The following is a 22893-nucleotide window of genomic DNA, read 5'->3' as shown; positions in this document are numbered from 1 at the left end:
AAACATCTTCTAGAGACAGCTAGAAAGGAATCAGACACCACCCGAAAATAAGGCAAGTTATGCAGTAAATGTTTCATTTATTGGATTTCTTCCATTACTATTAGGGTTAAAAGATGGGTTGTCAATAAAAATGGTATATTTATGGAGGGCTCTGTATTTCAGAAGCCTATTTCTTCTTCTTCACTCCTATAGTGCTTGATATCACCTCATGATAAAGTGTGAATAATCCCTGCATGAATGCATATTTCTACCCATTAACAATTTTATTATTTGACAGAATTATCTCTAACAAAAGCAAGTGGTACAGCTGTGGTTTAGGTGCTAAAAGGGAGGTATGTTCCTACTGAGCAATAGCCATGACTTGGGAAGCAGAGCATGGATTGAGAAACATTAGTCTGCTTTACAAGCTTGAAAAACAATGCACGCAGTTTTTTGGAACTAATTTTCCAGTGTTTCCCCATTAAGTGAAGATAGAAAGCCCTCCTTGCTCAAATAACACACAGTGACCTGGTCAGTATGTGTGATGTCTACAGCCACAAAGATATCTGGCAGTTGCACCATGATCTTATGGTGTGTTGATATTTTCCTGTTTGATAGGTTTCTTGAATTTTCACGTGTGCTTGTTTCAGTCAATGCAAATGACTGCAGACAGGAGCCACGGTTTCTGTGTTTTCATGCTGTCATCTCATCTGCCCTAGAAAAAATTTCCCCTCTTTGCTAACCCTGGAAGAGACACAGTACTGGTAAGACACTAGGCAGATGTACTTGCTTCCAGTTATTGGAACCTTTTCAATATTGATTTTTTTTTTTTTTTTGACATTCAGAGCAGATTTAATGATCCAGGATTATTTGTAAACATGCAGACTCCTTTGAGCTGTAGACTCAAATCCCAGCCTGGTCAACCAAAGTCCTTTTATCTTTCCAAAAGAAATAATTTAAATTTTACACATCACAACCTACATTGGGACCTCTTGGAGAAGACCGTGAAAACAGATGACTCACCCCAAATATGTAAACATTAGCCAGGAGATCCAGCTGGCATTTAGCAGGCCATATTTCTCCAATAAAGACCTGGGCCTTTGGTGAGACATTAAAGATTCCAAAACATTTTTCATAAACCAAGAAATTTCCTTGGCTGCCCCTGGTCAACCTCTTCCCTCTTCAGCTCATTGCACTGTGAACTATGAGGTGAACCTCACATGCCTTTTCACTGCTGCTGTTCTACTGCAGGATTCTCGGGACCAAACTGTTGGGCCAAAGTGTAAAATGGTGACACCATTGTCTGTAATCCAACCCCATAGCTCAGCATTTGGTGTATTGTACCAAGCAATGAGGGTTGCAAAAGCTGGGAGAAAGGCACTTCTTCATCTGTGCTAGAGGTCAGCTTTGGCAAGAAAGCCAACATCTCTTGAAAGTGGAGCACCTGGCTTTGTCTCTCCAGCTGTCACTTAAAATCAGGTATTCAAACAATAAATCGTGTTTCTTGCCATGGATTAGCTTGACTTTTTTTTCTTTTTTAATATTGTGTTTCTTTCATTGTTTAATACTATACTTTTTTTAAAATCCAAGCCATCACCTGAGAACCTCCTACTCAACAGGTGCCATTGACCCCTGGAGAGCTCTCACTTCCCTGAGCTCGAAACAAGAACTGTTACATAAGGGGAAACGATACAAATCAGATGCACAAGCTATCCAAAGTGACTTGTACTACCTGAATTAAACCATGTTGATTTTGTAATCATCCACAATCCTTCACAACCACACTACCTATAAGCTGCAGCTTGAAAACAAATCCCTGGAAGTTTGCAATGGGAAGAACTTCATGAAAACTAGAAAGCAGCTTCCTGGCCCTTCATGGGACTCCTCTGAGCCCACTGTAGAGATAAAACCCCAGCTGCAAAAACGTGCCCAGGAAACACCTCCCACAGCTGGAGCACAGTCCCTCGGCCTTCCAGAGGCATCCTTCACACCCAGGACCACCAACTGGCACTGGGGCAGACAACACTGAGCTCCCTGCTAGCAGTTTTACTCGTGAGTAACATCACCTGCACGAGTAGCCCAGGTGTGTCACCACCCTACAAATCATCTGTCAGTGATGTGACTCACACGTATGAGTCTCTACAGAATCAGGCCCTTCTTCTGCAACCAGCTTTGGGCAACACCTGGCTCTGTCCTGCACACTAACTTTTGATGATGCTTACTAAGTAGTTAGCAACTACACTGGGACTGAAGCAAAAGCATGCTTGTTTAAAGAAAAATCCATAGCAGATTGTAAAAAGATCTTAGAAAAACAAAACAAAACAAAACTGTGCAACTGTTTTTGTTCATTTGGATCAAATTAAAACACATGGCCCTGCAAAATAAATAGGAGTCTGTCACATTTGTGTTTCTAATCTCATATTGTTCTGGGATGTAAAGGCATTTAAAAATCAAAAAGCGAACAAAAATGGAGAATATTTGTTAAGGTGTCACTCTGCAAGGCACTAGTTTGCAAAGACAGTAAGTACATAATCAGGGGCAATTGGGGAGTGTGCATGCCCACAGACAGTTATTTACTACAATTTCTGAGAGTAAAAAAGCAAGTTAGTCAAAAGACCAGCAGAAAAAGGAACTGTTCAATGCATTTGTACATTGAGTTAACAGTGAAGTATTTCATTAGTCATGTTTTTACTTGGTGTCTTAAAATAATCCCTTTTCTGTCTCCATATTCCCACTTAGACATTGTTCACAGACTTATTTATTTATGAAGTCTGAAGGTTAGTCCCTACCTGCTGAGACTAATTAGCCCTGTTCTTTGTGTCCTATGCAATCCTGTCTGATTAAATGTACACATTTGTTTTACTTCTTTTCATGCTTCCTTTCACTCTACTTCTGCTTTACTGATTAATATTAAAGTTGTAAGTTGCAGTGATTTTTTTATTTCTATTTTGTCTGCATCTTTCCCTTTAGTATGCAAATTTCTATGTGAACTTTTTAATGCCTGAGAATTCGTGTTAGCCTTGTCGATCTCTGTATTATTATTTTTATTATTCTTTTTATAGAAGACTGTTTAGCTGAAACCCCCAAACTCTCTAAATATTGCATGACAAATTGGCTTTGTTTTGGAAACCCTATGTGCCGAATGACCCTTAGCATGAGCAGCAGGTTAGATTTCTGGAGGAATGTTTGGATTATTTAGTACAGCCTGTCCCTCGCTTTCAGACACCATTTCCATTAGGCAATTTACTAATTCCCATTGAAATTACTGTCTCCCCCCGCCCCCCTCCCCACTCCCCTCCTTTTGTTCCTTGCCCATGTTAAAGTTTCCAATTGACTCGTCCATTGTTACAATTTGTCACTGCTGCAAGATCAATTTGTTTTCCCCTTCCCCTGGCCACATTAGATTCGGGGAACAGATGCCATTTCTCGCATCCGCGTGGCTCTGCTCCCCATTTTGTCGCCGTGCAGGCAGAGCCCCTGCGCTCCCTCCCGCAGCCCGGGCAGCGCTCCGCACCCCGCGGAACCCCTCGCTCGGACTCCCCCCGGCAGCGCGATGTTTACGCCACCACAACTTTTCACTTCTGAAGTCTGGGAGTCCTTGATTCTCCGTCCTGCCATGCTAATTAACTTCTTAGCAGTCACATTCCTTTTCCTCCTCTCTCGCTCTCTTTTTTTTTTTTTTTTTTTTTTACATCAAGGACCAGAAAACATTATGCCTTACTGTAAGATAATTTGGAAATATCTGATCTTCAGCGAGTGATCTCACACATTTTCATCCTGCGTGTTATAACCATAATAAATGCAAGGAGCAAGTGCTGCTGAAAGAAAAAAAAAAAAAAAAAAAAAGGCTTTTACTATATTCTAGTGTTTATTATGATTGGAGTTTCTTACCTCCAACGAGTGGCATGAAAAATGTTAACGGTTTAAAAAAAGCACCCACCGCACCACCCCGCCGTCACATGTACCCAAATATTAAGGGCACACACACATCCTTCAGGAGAACCCGGGCTGCGGGGGGATGATATGTTTATTAATGTCCAGAATGTAAAAGTTGGCGCTCCCGGAGTCAGGGACACCCGTTCGAGTGCTTTTCCCCTCGCTCCCCCCCGTCCCGCAGCTCTGAGCTACAGCGCACGATTTTTAAATTTTTTTTTTTTTTTTTTTTTTTTTGGCCAACCTCTCTCCCCCCTTCCTTTCGCGTCCCGGCCCCCCCAGCGGCGCCCCCGCCCCCGCTGCCCTCCCCTGGCGCTCCCGCTCCCATGCCAAAAAGGATCATTGTTAGTTTCCTACTTCCCCCACCCTCCTCCTCCTCCTCCCCCTCCCGCGCCCCAGACCTGTTTATTTATGCAGACGTCACCGGGGAGCCCCCGCCCTCTCCTGCATCTCATTAAGTGCCTGGTGTGTTTCTCGCTCCCTGTCAATAATCCCGGATCCCAGACTTCTCCGTTCCTCCGGATTTCGATCCCCCTTTTTCTATCTGTCAATCAGCGCCGCCTTTGAACTGAAAAGCTCTCAGTCCAACTTCAACTCACTCAAACCCGAGCGGCACAGGCTCCCCATATCCGCGGCGACTGCCCCCCCGTCACAGCTGACTTCTGGGCTTGGTTTGTTGCATTATTTTTTTTTTTACTCCCCCCCCCCCGCTGCTCCCCCCTCCCCACGGTTTATATATTTTTTATTATTATTAATTTTTCCGCGAGTGCGTGCGCGGGTGTGCGTGTGCGCGCAGTGCACGCCGAGCAGCTCCCGGGAAGAAAGAAAGAGAAAATCCCGAAGAAGGAAAGGAAGAAGCCTAAAGTCACTGGTGCAAAGGAGCAAAGAAGAGACATTTCCCTCCCCTCCTCCTCCCTCTTTTCCCCTCCCCAGGAGGAAAGAGAAGGGGAAAAAAAAGAAACTTTCACCTTGGACTCTTCGTTTTTTGGTGCAAACTTTCCCCCCCCCTCCCCTCTTCTTTTTCCTTTTTCCCCCCCATTCCCCTCCTTTTTTTTTTTTTTTTTTCCTTTTGTTTTTCCCCTTCCCCTTTTTACAAAATTGCTGCTGGTGGGGTGAAGCAGGAGGAAAATGCCGCAGCTGAACGGCGGTGGAGGGGACGACCTGGGCGCCAACGATGAACTGATCTCTTTCAAAGACGAAGGGGAGCAGGAGGAGAAGATCTCCGAGAACTCCTCGGCGGAGAGGGATTTAGCTGATGTCAAGTCGTCTCTCGTCAATGAATCAGAAACGAATCAAAACAGCTCCTCAGACTCGGAGGTACGGGGGAAGCCCCCCGCGGGGCCGTTTCGGGGCGGCGGGCGGCGGGCGGGGGCCGCGCTGTGCCCGGGGCCGGCAATGGGGTGCCGCACGGTCCCGCTCCCGCCGGCGCCCAACTTTCTCCGCGGCACCAACTTGTAACGATGCCTTCTGTTTTGTTCTGTTTGTTTCCCCTTCCACCTTCTCCCCGCACCTTCCCCTTCTTTTTTCGCCTTTCATTCCTCCTCTCCTCCCTTCTCCCCCCCACCCAACCCCCCAAAAACAACCCTCCCCACCTCGACCACCCCCTTCCCCGGCTGCCCCACGCCGACCCCCGGCTCGCTCCCAGGCGGAGCGGCGGCCCCCGCCTCGGTCCGAAACTTTCAGAGATAAATCCCGGGAAAGTTTAGAGGAAGGTGAGTACGCGGGCCCGGCCGGCACCGCCGCCCGCCCCGCACCGCCGCCCCTCCGCCGGGCGCCCGGCTCCTCTTTTGGGGACACTCGCTAAAAAAACTTTTCCTTCCCCCCCTCTCCTCCCTTCTCTTCCCCCCGTTGCCCCTTCCCTTCCCCGCTCCCTCTCGTGTCTCCCCGCCATGTTAGCTGCGAAGAGGCAAGATGGAGGGTTGTTTAAGGGCCCACCATACCCGGGTTATCCCTTTATAATGATCCCCGACCTCAGCAGCCCGTATCTGCCCAATGGATCGCTCTCTCCGACGGCGAGAACGGTAAGTGCATTTTTTTTTCCCCTGTTTGCCTGCCCCGCCGCCCCCTCCCCCGCGCCGCAAACTTTCCAAACTCCGCGGGCCGCGCCGGGAGGGGGTTTGTTTACACTTCGCGATGTATTTTTTTTTTCCTTCCCCTCTTTTATTTCTTTTTTCGTCTGTTTCTTCTTTGTTGTTATATTTTTTGTTACTTTCAGTTTTGCGGGTTTTTTAATTTTTTTTGAGCCCTCGTAAGCTCCTCCGGCGGGGTGGGGGGGTTGGGGAAGAAAAGAAAGCGAACAAATTCCAAACAACACCTTTTCCAGCCTCAAAACAAAACTGGAAGTAATTTAAAAAAAAAACCTCAGGAAGTTTGGGTTTCGGGGATTTTACTCCCCTCCCCTTTCCCCTTCTCTCCCATCCTTGGGGAGGGGGTTATTCTCTCCCGGCCGAGCCTGCCATCCGCTCCTCCGAACTCCTCGTTTTCCATGGTGATCCGTCGCCTCCTGCCCTCCTCCGCGGCGCTGGGCCGGCTCCCCCTCCCCTTTCCTCCCCCTTAACCCTCTCCTGCCCTCGCCCGCCCCGGCCTGCGGCGGCGAGTGCATTGTGCCCCTCGGGCCGAGCGTGCGGCGAGTTGCGCCGGGCTCAGCCGCTCCGGCCGCCCCGATCCGCGCCCCGCGGCGTGCGGGGGCCGAGCGATGGCCGCTGCCCTGCCCGCCGGCCGGGGCCGTGCCGGGAGAGAGAGAGAGAGAGAGAGGGAGAGCTCCGTGCCGCTGCCGAGCGGGGGGAGCCGCGCCGAGCGCCGGGGCTGAGTCCGGAAACAACTCGCCTCGCTTGGCTCCGGCAGCAACAACAGCGGCGCAAAAAATAATCAGACAAGTCGAGCAAAATTCCTCTTGGAAGTATGCTGGCAGGAAAACAATTTGCTGAAAGCGTCCGGTTTTTTTGTTGGTGGTTTTTTTTGCTTTTTTTTTTTTTCACCCCTAACTCGGGGTTTGCTGGCGGGGGTGCAGGTCTGCCTGTGGCTAGAGCCAGGTTTAGCCCAGATCCCAGGAAACTTTAGGGTCTGCGGTGGGATTGTAGTCCCAGCTGTTTTCCCGCTCCTAGTGTCACCCACGGTGTGCTCTGCTCTGACATCAGATTTCTCAAGTGTCACCCTTTTCTTTCCTTCTTTAAAGTGTTTAAAATTTTTTTCATTTTGAATGTTTAAATCCACTGGGACTTCCAAACACCACTTATTCCTTCCGATGGCTTTAGCATTGCTGTTTTGTTTCTTCTGGGTGTCTCTGAATCTGAAGCGTTCCCACCATCACCATGTGTGTTTATACACTTTTTTTTTTTCCTTGTGGTAACACGAGATAGCGATTTACAATAATAGATCTACTGTTGGGTAGATGTTGAAGCCGTACTAATGACTGAGGGCTGGGACAACTTCAGTATATCAGATCTACAAGTGTTTTAAAGCATTAAAATATTAAACATCGGGTCAGTCTTGTTTTCACTTAGTAAAACGTCAGTAGACACAGATTAGTAAATGTAGAGTGACAGGGAGGTTGTGAGGAAGGTTTTCTGACTTTGCATATATTTAGGGCTGTGGCAGGGTTTTTATTTTGGAGGCTTGTGAGGCTCTTTTTGCGAGGAGGTGATTTCTGGGACAGTAGCAGAGGGGTGAATGCAGTTTGCAATTGTAATGATGGGGAGGGGAATTCAGGGGCTGAATGCATTATATTTTTTCTTTTGAATATGGTCACCCACATGTATATGGATGATGGTGATAAATTCCAAATTCCATAAGTACCAGATCCAGATGGCAAAACAATCTTTGTTCCAAATCACTTTGTTACGAATTGTTAAGCTTTGTATTCCTTTTTTTTTTCCCCCTCGTTTTTACCTTCAATGCATTCCACTGTTCCAAGTGCAGACTAATAGGAAACACACCTCTGCTGCCTTTTTCGTAAAGCATTTTTCTTACAACAGCTACAGTTCTTTTTTTCCTCATTACCTTTATTACAGATCCCTTTTCCTGTAGCATGTAGAGATAGGATCCTTCAGCAGTTAGCTCTCCTGGAGCATTCCTCCCCTTGCTCCCCCACAGTTAAAAAAGGCCTCCATAGGAATGCTGGGCTCGTGTGAATTTGCTGTACAAAAGCTTACAGGTTGGTTTATTGTTGGTATAGCAGGTGGCCTGCTTGTGTTATCAGATGAATTCTGAAAGGATATTTCCACACTCAATAGGCAATTTTCTTATTTCCACATCCAGGCTACAGCAACCTTCTCCTGTCTTCTTAACCTTATTCTTTCACATTCCGTATGCTTGTTTGTTTGCCTGCCACTTAATTATAGCCAGGAAAAATTAAAGTTGTTTATTTAGGCCTGAGAGCAGAATATTATAAAGATTCAGCGGGATAGCTGTTGTCTGTCACACACTATTTTTAGGTAGATTCTAGTTCTCTGCTGTACCAGCTTTCAATTCCAGATGAACTAGATCTTTCTCTCTCCTGTTTGATTTTATTTTATTTTTAAGTACACGGTGGAAAGGTATAGATGGTTCTGCATAATTACGAATTTTATTTTTATTTATGTAGTTTTTCCTGGAGCCATATTTGTTGAGTGTCAGAGCATGCAAGGTAAAGAGGTGATGCAGATACGTAGAAAATCGTTTTTCTTTTCCTTTAGCTGTTGTACAATCTTAAAAGTCTGTGGGTGTGGTTTTTTTGTTGTGGTTTTTTTTTTTCCTGGATTTTTTTTTTGTTGCTTTATTTGGGGGTGTAGTGGGATTATTGTGTTTTTTTAATGTACCTGTAATTGTCTGTTCAAGAGCAAACTTGTGGGCAGCAATTTCTCCTTTACTGCTTCAGGAATGTGAAGAATTATGAAGTATCATAAAATCTGCTTATGAGGAATAATCTTTTCTCTAGGATAACGCTTTAAATACTGTGAACTCTTTATCAAGACTGATAGGAATAATTTTATTTTTAAAAACCAAAGGTTTTTTTGCATGCTAATCTTGCTATTGATAGAATACTGTGGCTTGCTTATAAGAATGGATGTTATTAAGTAGAGGTCTAGTCAAGTAGCAATGAAGTGACGCATCTGAGAGCACCAGTTCCATCCCTGCACTTGCAGAGGGACTGGGGTAGCTGCATGTTAAGGATAATGAAGGAGACTGTTTTCCTTTCAGAGTTGAAAAATGTGGAAGTGTTGTACTTGATTTTTAGATTAAATTTGGAGCTTGGTTAATGCTTTTGGTAAGGAAATAGATGCATTGTGATTTGAGAAAACCCTGCTGGCAGATGCTCTTATTTTTGCTAGTGCTGTGGCATCTTCCTGTCCCTTAAATTGTTGCTGGCTGAGTGAGACTGCAGGGGTAAGCTTGTGTTTGGCCCTGAAGTTTGGGAGCTGGGAATAGCTGTGGTGGAGGGCAGCCCCATCGCCTCAATTTTTATGTTTAGGAAGAAACATTTTTCTTTAATTGCCTTGAAAAATTGATGTTTTGCTTTATCTACTGAATCAAACAACGTAATCCTTCCTAATACAAAAGCTGTAGACCCTGGGGTGTGAAGGGTTAATGGTGGTCCTTTTTTTTTTTTCCCTCCCTCCAATTGTTTTGACAACACTTTTCAAAGTGTGACATTCCAAGCCCTTGCAATACAATGTAATATTACTGTAATTACACAGGTCATTACATTTTAAATAGAGAACAATAAAATGCTTATCGCCCTGAAAAAGAACAGGTGTTCTTGCCCTTCTTTGGTATTTATGCTAATTGTTTTTCATCTCCTTCAGAAATATTTATGGCTGGAGTGTTAAGGTTTCAGTCTCGATGTGACAATATTAATTCTTTACTAATCTTTATGGTTGAGGTTTAATGTCTGCAGTATGGATTATAGTATTAACGTCCACCAACTAGTTTAATAATGTAGATACAACTTAATATGTCAGCACTTTGGTACTTTATGATACAGAGCTATTCAGTGGAGAGTGAATTATTCGCTTTGTTTAAAAAAAATGAATGGTGGACATGCTTTTAATAAAGTTTCTGGACTTGTGTAAAAACAAAGTGTTAAATAAGAACTGATTGATCCCGTGGTGTAAATCAAATGGAACCTCCATAAAGAATCTTTCCTTGTGCTTAATTAGGTAGATTGCTGAATCACTCTGCTAAAGCATTAGCATAGCTGGTATACAGTGGCAAACAGACTGTGTTTGTTAACTTATTTTCAGTAAAGAAGCTGATTTATTTTTAATTCTATGCTTTTTCTTTTCCTTCTGTTTTTTCCTTAGTTTTCTCTTTTTCCCCCCCTTGATAAGATTTTATTCTGGAGCAAATGCTGCATTGCTTACTCCATCAGTTTCTCTTCAGGGGGCTATGACAATTAGTTAGAGAAAAGTTTCATGTTTCTGGGACCTTGCAAAACAATATAATGCAATACTGTTACTTGAGTGTACAGGATAATTGCAGGACTGCACTTCATTAAAAATAATATTTGCTTTGGAAATCGAACAATTTTAATAGGTGCACCAGTGGCTGATCTGTAGTGAAAAAAAAATACAGTAGATGCCTTTCCAGGTTTTTTGAATGCATTCATACAAGGACTGAGGATGTTGAGTGGGGTGGTGTGGTTTATTTTTTCTCTTCTTCCCCTTCATTTTTTTGTTCAAGCCAAGTATGTGCTGATTTGTCAGCTGAAGATGGAGGGGGGGAAGGAGTATGGTGCAGCTTTCACTGGCGCTTGTAAACCGGAATGTAGGTAAAAATGTTTTAAATTTGTCAAGACTTTCATGAGTGGGCCCCAAAATCAGATAAAAAATGTGGTGTAGAGAAAAAGGACAGCTGCAGATTTTTTGTGTGGACGTGTGTTTCTGTACCGTGACTAAAAACTCTAAGGACCTTTTCCCAGCTGTCTGGGAGTTATGTGGAAGTTGGATTATTGGCAGTTAAGCATGAGACAACCTGGATTTAGCAAATGCTCTCCTACACAGGAAGCAGATGACATTATCCTGGGGGAAGGGAGGAGATCCTTCTCCAGGCACAGCCCGGGGGGAGACGCCTGCTCCCCCCAGCCTCAGAGCAGCCAAAAACCAGGGCTGGCCATAGGCACATAGAAATATAACAGTGGCCGGCTTGTCAGTTTGGGTTCTTTTCAAGGCTTTTTGGTGAAATCAGACACTTTCCTTGCACATTGGGGCTGTTGTGAGAAGTTTTGCTTTGGGGGGGAAGTTTAAAGCTGTGTTCCCCCGGCATCTCCTCAGTCCCATGTCCTGGCAAATATGTAAGTAAGCCTTAAAACTTTGACTTTTAATTGGGCATATTTGTGAAGGAAATGGTTAATTTTACAACCAAAGGCAAACTTGCACCTCGACAGGTCTGCTGAAAGAAATGTGCCACAGTCGTTTGCTGGCAAGCACCGCAGGGTCATAAATCCACGGGGTTTATTTACAGCCTATAACACTTATGAATGTTAAGATATTTGACGCCACGCTGGCCTTATAATATCCAAGGTCCACAGACACTGGCAGTGGGTCAAATTTCTTTCACTAATTATAAGCAATGAGAGATGAAGTGTGGTGCTGGGGGTGTGGGGGGGAGATATGGAAATCCTTTCTCTCCCCACCTAAAAGCAAAGAATCTTTCTGCCGCTCCTCCCAACTGCTGGTTTATGTTTGTGCTTTCTTTCTTTTTACGTAGGCTCCGAAGTTTATAATTAACGCTTGCGGTGCTGTAGAGGCTGGGCAGTGGGTGACGCAGCCAGGCTGAAGGAGGGAAGAAGTTTAGCACAGCTCGTGTCCTTTACAGAGGTCTCAGCAGCATTGTGCAGTATTTCCTAGATACCAGCACAAGCAAACATTTAAAGACAGATGACACCTGGAAATGTCCTTTAATTTTCTCACATACCGCTGAGCTGGGGGACGAAAGAGGAAACTGGCTCAGGTTTTATGCAGAAGGAGGATGCTTGGAAATCCGTATATTAGGCTGGTTTGTGTGTATAAAACAGGGCCTCTTAGAAATCAGCAAAAGCCCACGTTAAGGGGAAACATGCGCTGAATGAATGAAGATGTTGAGGTTAGAGACAGTTTTTTGGGGAGAAGCCCTGCGTCCTGCTGAAAGGGACAGTGTGGGATGAACGTGTAGGTCAGCGTGGAGGGGAGCAGGGGGACGTGCTCAGGGTGGTGTTTTGGGAGGGGTTGACTGGGGAGAGGCACTGAGAGCGGGGGGCCACTGGAGAGTAATTGGAGGACAAAGGAGGGATGTTGGAGCGTGAGGAGAAATTGTAGAAACTTGGGGGGGGGCAGGGGGAAACGCCAGTATTTGAACGGATGGTTGGAGGGGAAGCTTGGGATCTGGGGATTGACTCTTAAGTGTCAGGAAAGTCTGGGGCCCGAGAAGAAGCAGTGCTTGGCTCAGCAAAGCTCGTTGTTCTCGGCTCACTCCCCATTACACACGCTTTGCTAGAGTGGACAGTCAGATCTGAAGTGCTGCTGTCTTGTCTGTGCTGGGGGTGTGTGTGTTTTAACAAGATAATGCGATTACTCAAATGTGCCTAGGTATTACTTTTAGCTTTAATTTCTCCAGCAGTTGATTTCAGGTTCCCCATAGGTTACTGTTGTGCTTGGAGACTAATTTAAGGAAAAGGCAGGGTTATGTGTGTGGTGGAAAGCTGGACTCTTTTAGCCATATGTTTTTCTTCTAGAGCCATGTAAAGCCTGACTTAAAAAAAAAGGGGGGGGGGGCTGTCAATTTGGCTCTTCCACAAATAGCTGTACAGTTTTGTTGAAGGTTTTATGCATTTCCCTAATCAATGGAGCGCTGTGACTTATTAGCCCCCGGGGACAGATCCGAATCCCCCAGCACTGCGCTGCAAAGCTGGTGCAGTATTGTACCTTTTTAACAGGTTATCAGCAAGGATGTTCCTCTCATTCCCAAGATGCTTCCCACCCCCTCCAGCATCTCCCCCCTGTGATTCTTTCTGGCAAAATCTGTTCAGTCTCACGCCTTTGTTTTAGGTTGGCTAAACGCTCGACCCTTATTCTTTGTGGGGTCACGCTCAGGCAACTGGGCAGTGCTGAATGAGTTAAGTCGCTGGCTGAAGTTTGGCTTCATGCAACTAAATTTGAGGCCTGGTAGGCATTAGCAGGGCACAGCACATTTACAGAGCTTAATTAGTACGCGCTGTAATTGTTCATGGTCTGCCAGAAGGAGTAATGTTCAGGAAAAGTGGAGTCGTTCTTCTGCAGTCTTTAGTTTTAAAACGATAAATCACTTGCATATTTGTGCAGTGATTCAAATGGAGCTGAGACCTCTCCATCTCAACATGTGGTAAATTGTAAAGTCAATGAATTGCAGATGTAGGGTACAGCAGATTCTCTAAGAAAATGCAGAATGAATGGGAACGGGTGATGCTATAAATACGTACTGAGAAGATAACTGGGTTTCTGCTTGCTGTGCCAAACATGATAAACCAAAGATATTAGCAATTTTGTTCTAGATGTATTTATTTTAAATATCTTTAAACGAAGTGTTGGGATACCATGTTACTTCACTTAGTAAGGTTTTTATTAATGCTCCAGAACAATGGGTTTCATATGGAAATGCGTGTGATAGCCATATTAATATAAATTAATTCATCATGGGTAATACTGTAGCTGTTACTGGAGCAGTTTATAGTGATGGGACACTTTAAACTGTGGCTGCAGCAACTTACAAGAAATGTTGTGGTAGAGGATGCCTCTATATCGTAGTTGAGGGAGGTACAGGGATTGTTATATATCTCACCATAGCATTTTGTATCTGCCTGTGATTCCTTCCAGCTTCAGAGAGACATTTTGGGTGCATTAATCCAACAGCCTAGAGCCTATTTTAAAAAAGCAAAACACAAACAAAACTGTGCTATACAGATTGACATCGTAAATGCTTCGTATTGTTTTTTTTTTTTTTTTTTTTCAATGCGGAGAATGTGTGTCACTCTTACTGCTGTGAAATCTTGTCTTCCTTGGGCTTGGTCCAAGATCCATTGAAGTCAGTGGAAAAAAGGCTTCTATTAATAACGAAGGGCTTTGCATCAGGCCCTGTGTGTCTTGAACCAATGGCCAAGTTCTTCAAAAGTGGATAAAGGTATTGAGAAAGCCAAACTCAACTAAATATGATGTTGATATATTGCTGCTTCTTCATAGTCCTTTCGCTCTTGGGGGGGTGGAAAGTAAAGTTACATTTCCAGTGGTGCATTCTTGAATGAGCTCCTGCTTCTGCAGTATCTGACTTTCCCACAGAAGTGTGGAGCATCCTGGCAGGATCAGGGTTTGGTCCGGGGCTGTGTTGCATGTCAATTCTGCTTTTCTAATATGAGTAGGTGGATTTGTATGGAAGTTGTAAAAGTTAATGATTGCTCTCTGACTCATATGCTGCTGGCTTCAGCAAAGAAGAAATGATGACAGGAAAATGATAGGAATTATAGGAGCCAAGTAGGCTTTGAGTGGAGAATGGATTTATGTTGTTTGAAATGCCTTTGCTGCTTGGTGAAGGAAGTGCAAGGAGGGAGAAGATGGGAGGGCAGTTTCTTTTTGAGGTCAGATGTTTTGGGTACCAAATTCCTGCAAGTTTTCAGCTGGGGAGTGAGGTTGAATTCAGTAGGGACTCTCATCAGTGTTAAACCTTTTGTTAGTCTTACTGACACAGTTAGTCCTGCCTAACTGTTCTCCCCTCTTGGCAGAACAGGTTTTAGTGCCCTAGGCTCCATGGGAATTATGATTGCATGCCTATGGCTACCAAGTATGAATATATAAATATGTTCAGCTTGTGTCTGTCCCACAGCTTTGTGGGTCTTTCCAAAGTATCTGTGGTGTGAAAGATGCTGTATACAACAAAATTGTTCTCTGCTGCTTAATTCACTAGGGGTGGTGATGCAGCTGAGACACCAGAAAAAAATAGCCCACAAGGAGGATGTGGGAAGTAATAGAAATTGCCAAACTGAAAATGCTGCAAAGGGACTTTCTGGGGAATATGAGAGATTCTTGGATGTTGATACAGTAGAAACAAATTGTCCTATTTTAAGAAAGGGAAAAATAGAGCAAGCAAAGGTGGAGGCGTACCTCTTGGAGCACATCCGAACTCCCACTGGAGTCAGTGACTCCTTAAATAATGATCTGGAAAAGTCTGAGACTGTAGGCTTTTCTGTTCTGGAGAAGAGCCACTGCATTGATTTCTGGTTTTAACTGATACTAATATTTAATAAAGGTTCTCTTGGAACTGCTTTAAACCCTAGCCTGAATAATTTTAACTTGGTTAAATGAGTGAACTGGTTTGGGAGCATACACAGTAAGAGGTTTGCATTGGTTTAATTAGATTTAAGAGATTTGTAAAACCAGGACCACTACCCTGACATAGGCAAGATCTGGAAGTCAGCATATAGATGCTGCATTGATCTGTGCCCAGGCTGTACAGACAGCTATTGAAACTGCTCTATTATAAATGTTTGCCAATATTAAAGAATGCAGGAGAAGGTATGACCTTGAATGAACACATCAGAAGAATAAGATGGCAGTCAGTGTTTCTATCTTTGTTTTCTATGGGACATTTGCAAGAAGGTTTTCTCCCTTTCAGAGGAGTTACAGATTAGAGTTTTCTTTCTGGAAGTTGAGTTCTTTGAGATTTTTATTATTATTAACCAAATGTCTCAGTTTACTTCAATCCCTGTTACATTCTCCTATGGGATTTTTCTTAAATCTTACACTACACCATAAAATGTAGCTTAAATCATGTCTGCGTCAATTAAAATAAGGAAAGGTACTTACAGGAGCCAGTCACAAACATAACTACTGCATTGGTCACAAAACCTCTGTGTAAAGAATATCCACAGAGCTTATTTTATCTGGATAGCAGCTAAATATCTTCAGAATCCCCAGGGTTATTAAAGGCCAAGTGCTTAGTATATGTAGTTAGTTTATTTTCCATTGTATTCCATTGCTCGACTACAGTACTTGAAAGTACTTTGTTTTTAATTTCATAAATGTGAAATTCAATTTAATAAATATGAAATGAAAAAGCGAAAACGAGAACCTGGGTGTCACTGGGTGGTTGTGAGTGGGAAGTGGTGAGTTGCTGTGCTGCTGGTGTGCCCAAATGTGGGCGTTGGACTGGCTGCATAGGTACATCTGTGTGTGTGCATGTGATGTGTGTAATTCTTGAACGTATACTTGGTTATCAGGTGTCTATTCAATTTTAATTGACAATATGAGATTCCTGTGGTTGCTCTGTGCACAGATTGCCTTGGGGCTCTACGGGGTTTGTGGGAAGAAAAGCCTTGACAAGTTTCCATTAAGCCCTGAATCAGGCAATTGGAAAAGAGGAGAATGAAAGGAGCTGAAAAGAGGGACAACTTGTTAGTGTTGCATTCTGCGTTTGCAACGAGAAACCTCTTTTAGACAAGAGTGGTTCTCAGGCCAAGAATTTCAAACTCGCAGAGAAACCTGTCCAGAACACAAAAGTTGTTTGAACGGGGTGCAGAATTGTCACAGTAATTAGAGCAATCTCCGTTTACTGAGTGGCAGCTTTTATAAAGGACAGGGGATAAAGGGTTCAAATTCATCTTTCTCTCTCCGATTCACTTCTGATGAACTGCCTCTGTGTATGTATGTGTATATGAAGGAGTGTGTGTGTGTGGCCACATTTTCAGCTACTCATCATTTGATTGTCCTTATTTTAAAAGAAGAAGGACTTGGGTTTCTTCTTCCTGCCTGCAATGGAAGAAGAAACTTGCCTTTTTTTTTTTTTTTTTTTTTTTTTTTTGTGCTGTCATTTGATTTACCAGAATAACAGGATGCTTTGGGAAATGCACTTGTGTTCTCTGGTGGGAGGGAAACCCCAAATATTTCTCAGTCAGTTTCTGCTCTTACTCAGTCCTGCATGTTTGACCCTAAGGAGCAGTCCCATTATTTTTAAAAGAATTACTTGTGGAAGCAAGAAAAGTGAATGGATAAGGCTTGAGCCCTTAAAGTTTATCCTCTTGCTGCTGCAAGGTCTGTCCAGAGCTACTGAATCAGCTGGAGTTTTGCCATTGCACTTATTAGGAGAAGGATCAGGCCCGTGGATTACATGAGACTGAGTCTTGTGAACAAGCCAAATCAAACTGTAAAAATCAGGATTGTTTTTGTGCACCATGCAGGAGTGTCTGGAGGACTCGGTCTGGGCTCCTTTTGGTCAGACACTGCACAGAGAAAAATGGGAGTGAATGAGTGAGCGAGCAGTGTGGGTGTTCTTGCCCGAGGAAGAAAATGTGACTGCTGAATTTCCTGTATGCCTTTACTTCTAAAGAAAAGAGAATACCGAGCTCCTTGAGTTTCTTAAGTAATAATCCTGGGTGTAATGTTGGTAATTTTGGTTCCATTTAAATAGCTGTTTGGGTTTTGTGATTGCCTTTTATTCTCCCCAAAATAACGTAGGCTCTCTGCTTCATTAAGGTTTGAATCTGGTGACTTTGGCTAATTTACTTAATCATTTAGTCAGCGTTATGTTTCTCCCCTTCATTCACCTCTACATGTGAATGCAGAGGGAGAGGAGCCATTTAGGGTGATGTCTTCCCCCTGTTTTGTGTTTCTCTGTATCACATTGTCAGGAAGATCTGTGGCATGGCTGGTCAGGTGTTGTGTTGGGACCCTGTGGGTGTTTTATGTCTCCTCCCTGCTTCTCTTCTGGAGACCTGGGATCAGCCAAAAACTGCACTGAATTCCTAAGATATGGACGGACCAGAGGGTAAAGGAAGGTCTTGCTGCTCGTAATGGATACATTGTTAAAGCAAATAGTCATGGCTGTGAAAATTGTAGCTCAGTGGTGCTGTGCAGTTCTTGTGTCGTTTGATTTTTTTTTTTTCCCTTCATCCCCCTCAATTGTTCTCCACTTAATGATGATGATGATGAAGAATTTGGCTAGATCTCCTTATGTTTTAGCAAAAAGCAGACTCTTTTTTTTTTTTTCACATGGTTGTGCCCTAACATGAAAAAGCTGTGGGAAAAATAGTTGTCTTGGAATTTGCTTTGCAAAAATACCTATTAATGTTCAGCAGCATGTGCTCCCCTAGTTCAGTTGCCTTGTCTGGGAGCGTGGTGTGTGAATGTGGGAAGGCTTTCTGATCATGGAGAAGCTGTCTTGGAGTTGCAAAGAGGAGTTGGGAGACATTGATTTTCCTGGAAGTCATGCTGAATTGCTTATGCAGTGCTGGAGCATAGAGTGGGGTTTGTGTGTTGGACAATGCCATGGTCAGGTTGAACAATGTCTCCATTTTTAGATGATGCTATTTTGTCTCAGCCATTGATGGTTTGCAGACCAATTGTGATGTCTGCCATCCTGAAAGAGTACCAGTGTGGTACTAATTGTACCAGGACTAATTGTTGATGAGAATGTACTTGTTGCAAATGATGGAGCTCTCTTGAATGTGGCTTTCTCAGTCCTATCCCTTGTCCATTACTTTCTCAGCTGGTAATTAATTTCTTGGTTTGATAATTTGTCAGTGACAGGTGTCTCTTCAGTGTGGAGTGCTCTGTAGTAATTCTGCATCACTGAGGTGGAATTGCTGGCCCTATAAAGTCACTGATCTCATTCATTTGCTAGCTGGATAACATTTCCTATTACACTGTTATGACCAAGTTACCCTTCACAATAAAGCCTAACCACATCTACAGTCCATGTCCTGCTGTGGTTAGGTGCATGGAGAAGGAGGGCTGGAGGACACTGGTTTGAAGTGGTGGTCGCAAGCTGGAGCTCATGCAGCAACAGAAAACTTTTCTTTAATTTTACAGCTAGGTAAAATCCAGCTCAGCCTGGAAGATAAGCAGTTGAGTAGAGCTGAGGTGGCAATATAGAGCAGCCAATGTCCTCTTCTTGTTGTGTGGCATTTCCTCAGTCCTGCTTTTCTGCCTGGCCCCATTTTGCTTCTCTGCCTCCTTTTGGTGCTGTTTCCTAGTGGAGAAGTGGCTTGGAGGTGCTTCCCTTCCCAGGAGCTGGTGGTGCAAAGCCCCAGTCCTGCTCATGATCTGGGCTTGCCTCCATACCAACCCTCTGAGGAATTGTCTTCAGCCCAGCTGGGTCTGTGCTTTTGGGCTTGTAGGATCATGGCCTAAATTGTGATCCCATGAGGAAGCTTATGAAGTTTATTTTGGAAGCAAAATGCTTGGTGAAGCAGCAAGGAGGCTAAAGAGAATACTGAAAAACTGGTGCAAATGAGAAGCAATTTCTTCATTTACACTCTCTGCTATTGCTCTGCTTTGTGGGTCTAAGTAGAAAATGGGCAGTATGTGGAATTTTCCTGAGTTGCCTGCCAGCATCTGCACACGCCTAAATACCTTTGAAATTTGTTTTTGTTTTTTGTTTCTTTTTCCTGCTCCTTGAACATGTTAGCTAATGCCACAAGGAGTGAGCTGAAGTCTCACTTTTTTTTTTTCCTCTGCTGTTGGAGTTGTTTGTTAAATTCCAATTACGGGGCTTGTTCTACACCTGTACAAACCCACAGCCATTGTTAAGGGAATAATTTGAGGACAATGGGGTTAACGCAGGTGTACACAAGTGCAGAATTTGGATTGCAAAGTCTTTTTATTACTCTGTGTGCATAAGAAAGAGAAATGAATTCAGCTTAATTTTCTGATCCCAGATAAAATTTGTAGGACGAGGATTTGGAGGAAGGGTAAATGGGGAGGGGAATAAATTTCTGAACATGTTCAGACATGGCACTGAACACATATTAAATGGAAAGCTAAAAGGAAATAAACACTACACTCCTCTTTCCTCCCTACCTCACCCTCATACCACTTTCATGGAGTCACTTTTCAAGGTATAGCTGCACGAGGTGGTTGGTAATGATCTTGCACACTGATTGCCTTCAGAGTGATCACATCTCAGCCCGAATGTTTGCAGGGAGCTGAGGTGCTGGGACACCGTGGTGGTTTGTGGTGCCAGCAATCACCAACCCCAATTGCAATGTCCTGATACAATCAGCAGGTTGCATTAGGTGTGTGTTCACGTGGGTAGGAGCACAGTCTGGGGAGCTGGGATGTCTGACTCCCAGGATTTCTTTCCTCTGAAGCTGAAGATGTGTGTAGTCTCCAGAGTAACCTCCAGAGATGGCAAGAGTATCAATACAGCCAGGAGCATGAAGTGCTAGAGCCTGTAGGACATTTCCTTTTGGTATTCTGCTGTGTTGACACAGAGATTTACAGTTTTGTGTAACTTCCTGAATATCTGACAGAGGGTTATCTTTCTTTGGGGTAGTTCCAGTAAAGGCTAAAAGAGGTTCTTGCAGAATGGAAGCCAAGATCCATGTCCCTGCTGTCACAAGTGGTTGTAAAATGAGATTGGTTTGTCTTACAGTTTCATCTTCTTTCAGTTTCTTTCCTGCTCATGGGAGTTCTTCCAGGCACAGATCAAACTTTCTCTATTATCTTAAGTACTCTGTGCATTTGGGGTACAATAAACTAATAAGTAGGAATAATGGGTCATGATTAGATAAATGTTCAGATCAGTTTATCCTCTCAGTGATGCTCCTGTTAGAACTAACCCTGACTGCTACAAGTAGGTTTGGTATTTGGCATTTCAGTTCATGTAGGAGGGGAGAAAAAGGCTGTTGCCTGTGAAATGGTTCAGAAGTTACTTGCTGTTCTTTTTCAATGAGTAATAACTCAGCTGAGTAGCACAACAGGAGGCTCTGGTATGGGGCTGTTTGATCAAGAGAGAAATTGGTAGTTCCCTGTCATGGTTCTGCACCAAAGGAATTGTGGTTGTAGCTCTGCTCAGAGGAGGATGAGTTATCTTCCAAACACTGTCAGGCAGCCTGGCTTAAACGGGGGAAACAATCAAAGTTCTTTATTAAAGGCTAATTTGAAGTTACGGAAAGAAGTATTTCTCACTGATTTGAGGCTGTCTGGAAGGTGGCTAAAAATAGTCCTTCAATGAGGTGCCATGGTTTGAACCACTAGAGATATGTATTTTTCTCTGGTGGGTGATGTGACCTTCTCCTGCCAAAGTGTAGTTGCAGTAGGATAATGAGTAGTGATTTGTCCTAAAACTTTAAGTAGATTAACCTCTGAATTGCAAACTGTTGAGGTGATCTTATTTCTGGCAGGTGATGTAAGTTAGTGGTTATGGTGATTCTTTGCCTTTGCAGTTGTGTGAATTTTACTGAAACAAGTAAAAACTTATTATCAAAGTAGAAGGAGGAAACCAATTAAAAAAATAATTTAATGATTTCTTTTGGTATGAATGTGTATACACTCATCTAACAGAAGATGAAACTGTTGTTGGTTAGCTTTTCCTCGCTGTTTACCAATGTAGATCGTATTAGTTTCTGCTGTTTGCAGAACAGTAGCGTTTCTTTGGTACTTTGTGAGTAGCGTTCTGTACCTGCCTTGGAAATTTGTATCGTTCAGCATGTTCTGTGCTACATACAGTCACTGCAGTGTGTGTTGTGTTTAGCTTGTTGGATAGCTTCTAGGTGGGGTCACTTTTGAGCAACTATATAACATTTTTCTGCTACTGTAGTAAGATTTGTTTCTCTACTGGGAATGCTTGAGCAGGCAAGATGGGCACTGGGTGGCATCTTGTTCTCTCTGATCCAGAAAAAGACTCAGGTCCTGAATCTAAAGATTCAGGTTGGAATCAGCTGATTCTATCTCTTGTTCAGGGAGAAACCAGGAGAATGTGGCCCTGTGATGAATGGGCCTCCTGTGCTGGAAAAAGCCAAGGAGTGATGTCCTGTTAGATGACAAAGCCAGAGGAGCAGTTAACATCTGGTATTGAGTGCTTTTACAGCTTGAAGGAGCACTGCCCACCCAAACCAAGTCCCAGATTTCAGATTGAGTTTATACTTCTGGGCCTGCAAAACCTGGCAGAGGGGTTCATCTGAGAATTGCAGCAGAAATACCTGGTTTTAATCAAATGACCCCATCATTGTAGTCATAGGTACCAAAATCTTGGTACAGATGGAAATGGGAGAGGTGTGAACTAAACATCTGAACTAAAATGAAGCTGAGTTTTGTGTATTGTTTTGAATGGCTTAACAGCTACAAATTTATGAAGATATAATTAGCTACTTTTCAGGGTAATGGTTCATTTTTAACATAAACTTCTCTTTAAAAACTTCAATAAATGTTTGCAGATTTTATACAAGTAGTCCTACAAAACTATGCTATACGCCTTGAAAATATTTAAGTAGAGGTTATTATGAACATGGGTTTAGTGCAGAAATCTGGAAGATGTTGATAGGAAACTATTAAGATCTGTTTTATATTAAAATAATATATGAATATCTATATAACACCAAAATCTATAATCTCTGTAACACCAATATTTATAATATTATTTTAATGCTGATATAGATATATGTACTATACATGTGTATACATATTTAATATATGTAAATACACACATAGGTATTTAAGTATATATTAAGATTTTTTTTTCTGCAAACTTGAGGTCATGGCAACATTTGAGAATCAAGTACATGATTATTTTCTAGTCATTTTGGAGGATTTTTTGTAGGGGAGGGCCTGCCTGTCTGTATGTGAGAACAAGCACTGCCATTAGGTGCTGTGCTCAGTGGTCACTCTCTGAATAAGCTGTGTGGTTTCCTCTAAATCACCTGAAATTAGGCCACTGAAGGACAGGACTGGCAGCATTGCTTGGCCATCTCAAGCCATGGACATGACTGTGACTAGGCAGCGTTGGTTTCCTGACTCAAGATTGTGAAGGTGGGTGCTTGTGTGGGAGAAGACACACTTCTCCTATAAGCAGAAATTAGTCCATTACACACACATTTTTCTGAATTTGTGGTAAGCTGTGCTGTGCCCTTCCAAAGCCCTCCTTCAAGTTACCCCCCTTCAGTTACCATCAAGATGTGATCTGGATGGACAGCTGGAATTCCAGAGGTAGTTGACTGCTGGGACTTGTGATGCAAAGAAGCAAATCAGCTGTGGCTTGGTGATAACTTGGCCATGTAGAACTGTC

General features: G+C 43.3%; 1 protein-coding gene across 14 annotated transcripts in view; it reads left to right on the top strand.

Annotated features, from left to right (window-relative positions):
- Positions 1-4358: 4358 nt before the first annotated feature.
- The window catches only part of TCF7L2 (transcription factor 7 like 2), a 171266-nt gene continuing 152731 nt past the window's right edge, over positions 4359-22893 (top strand). For 7 of the 14 annotated variants that reach the window (XM_085064844.1, XM_085064836.1, XM_085064838.1 and 4 more), the window contains exons 1-3: positions 4360-5229; positions 5558-5624; positions 5809-5933. In XM_085064844.1, coding sequence (XP_084920970.1) covers positions 5041-5229; positions 5558-5624; positions 5809-5933 — 381 coding nt within the window. In that variant the 5' untranslated portion in view covers positions 4360-5040. Of the gene's footprint in view, positions 5230-5557; positions 5625-5808; positions 5934-22893 lie in introns of all 14 variants that reach the window. The other 7 variants (XM_085064840.1, XM_085064834.1, XM_085064831.1 and 4 more) reach the window with 3 other exon arrangements.

The sequence above is a fragment of the Lichenostomus cassidix genome, chromosome 6 (genome assembly GCF_008360975.1).
Source record: "Lichenostomus cassidix isolate B80296 chromosome 6, HeHo_3.0, whole genome shotgun sequence".
In the NCBI taxonomy this organism is placed as follows: domain Eukaryota; kingdom Metazoa; phylum Chordata; class Aves; order Passeriformes; family Meliphagidae; genus Lichenostomus; species Lichenostomus cassidix.
Note: the sequence above shows the minus strand (reverse complement) of the source record. Positions and strands in the feature narration are given on the sequence as shown.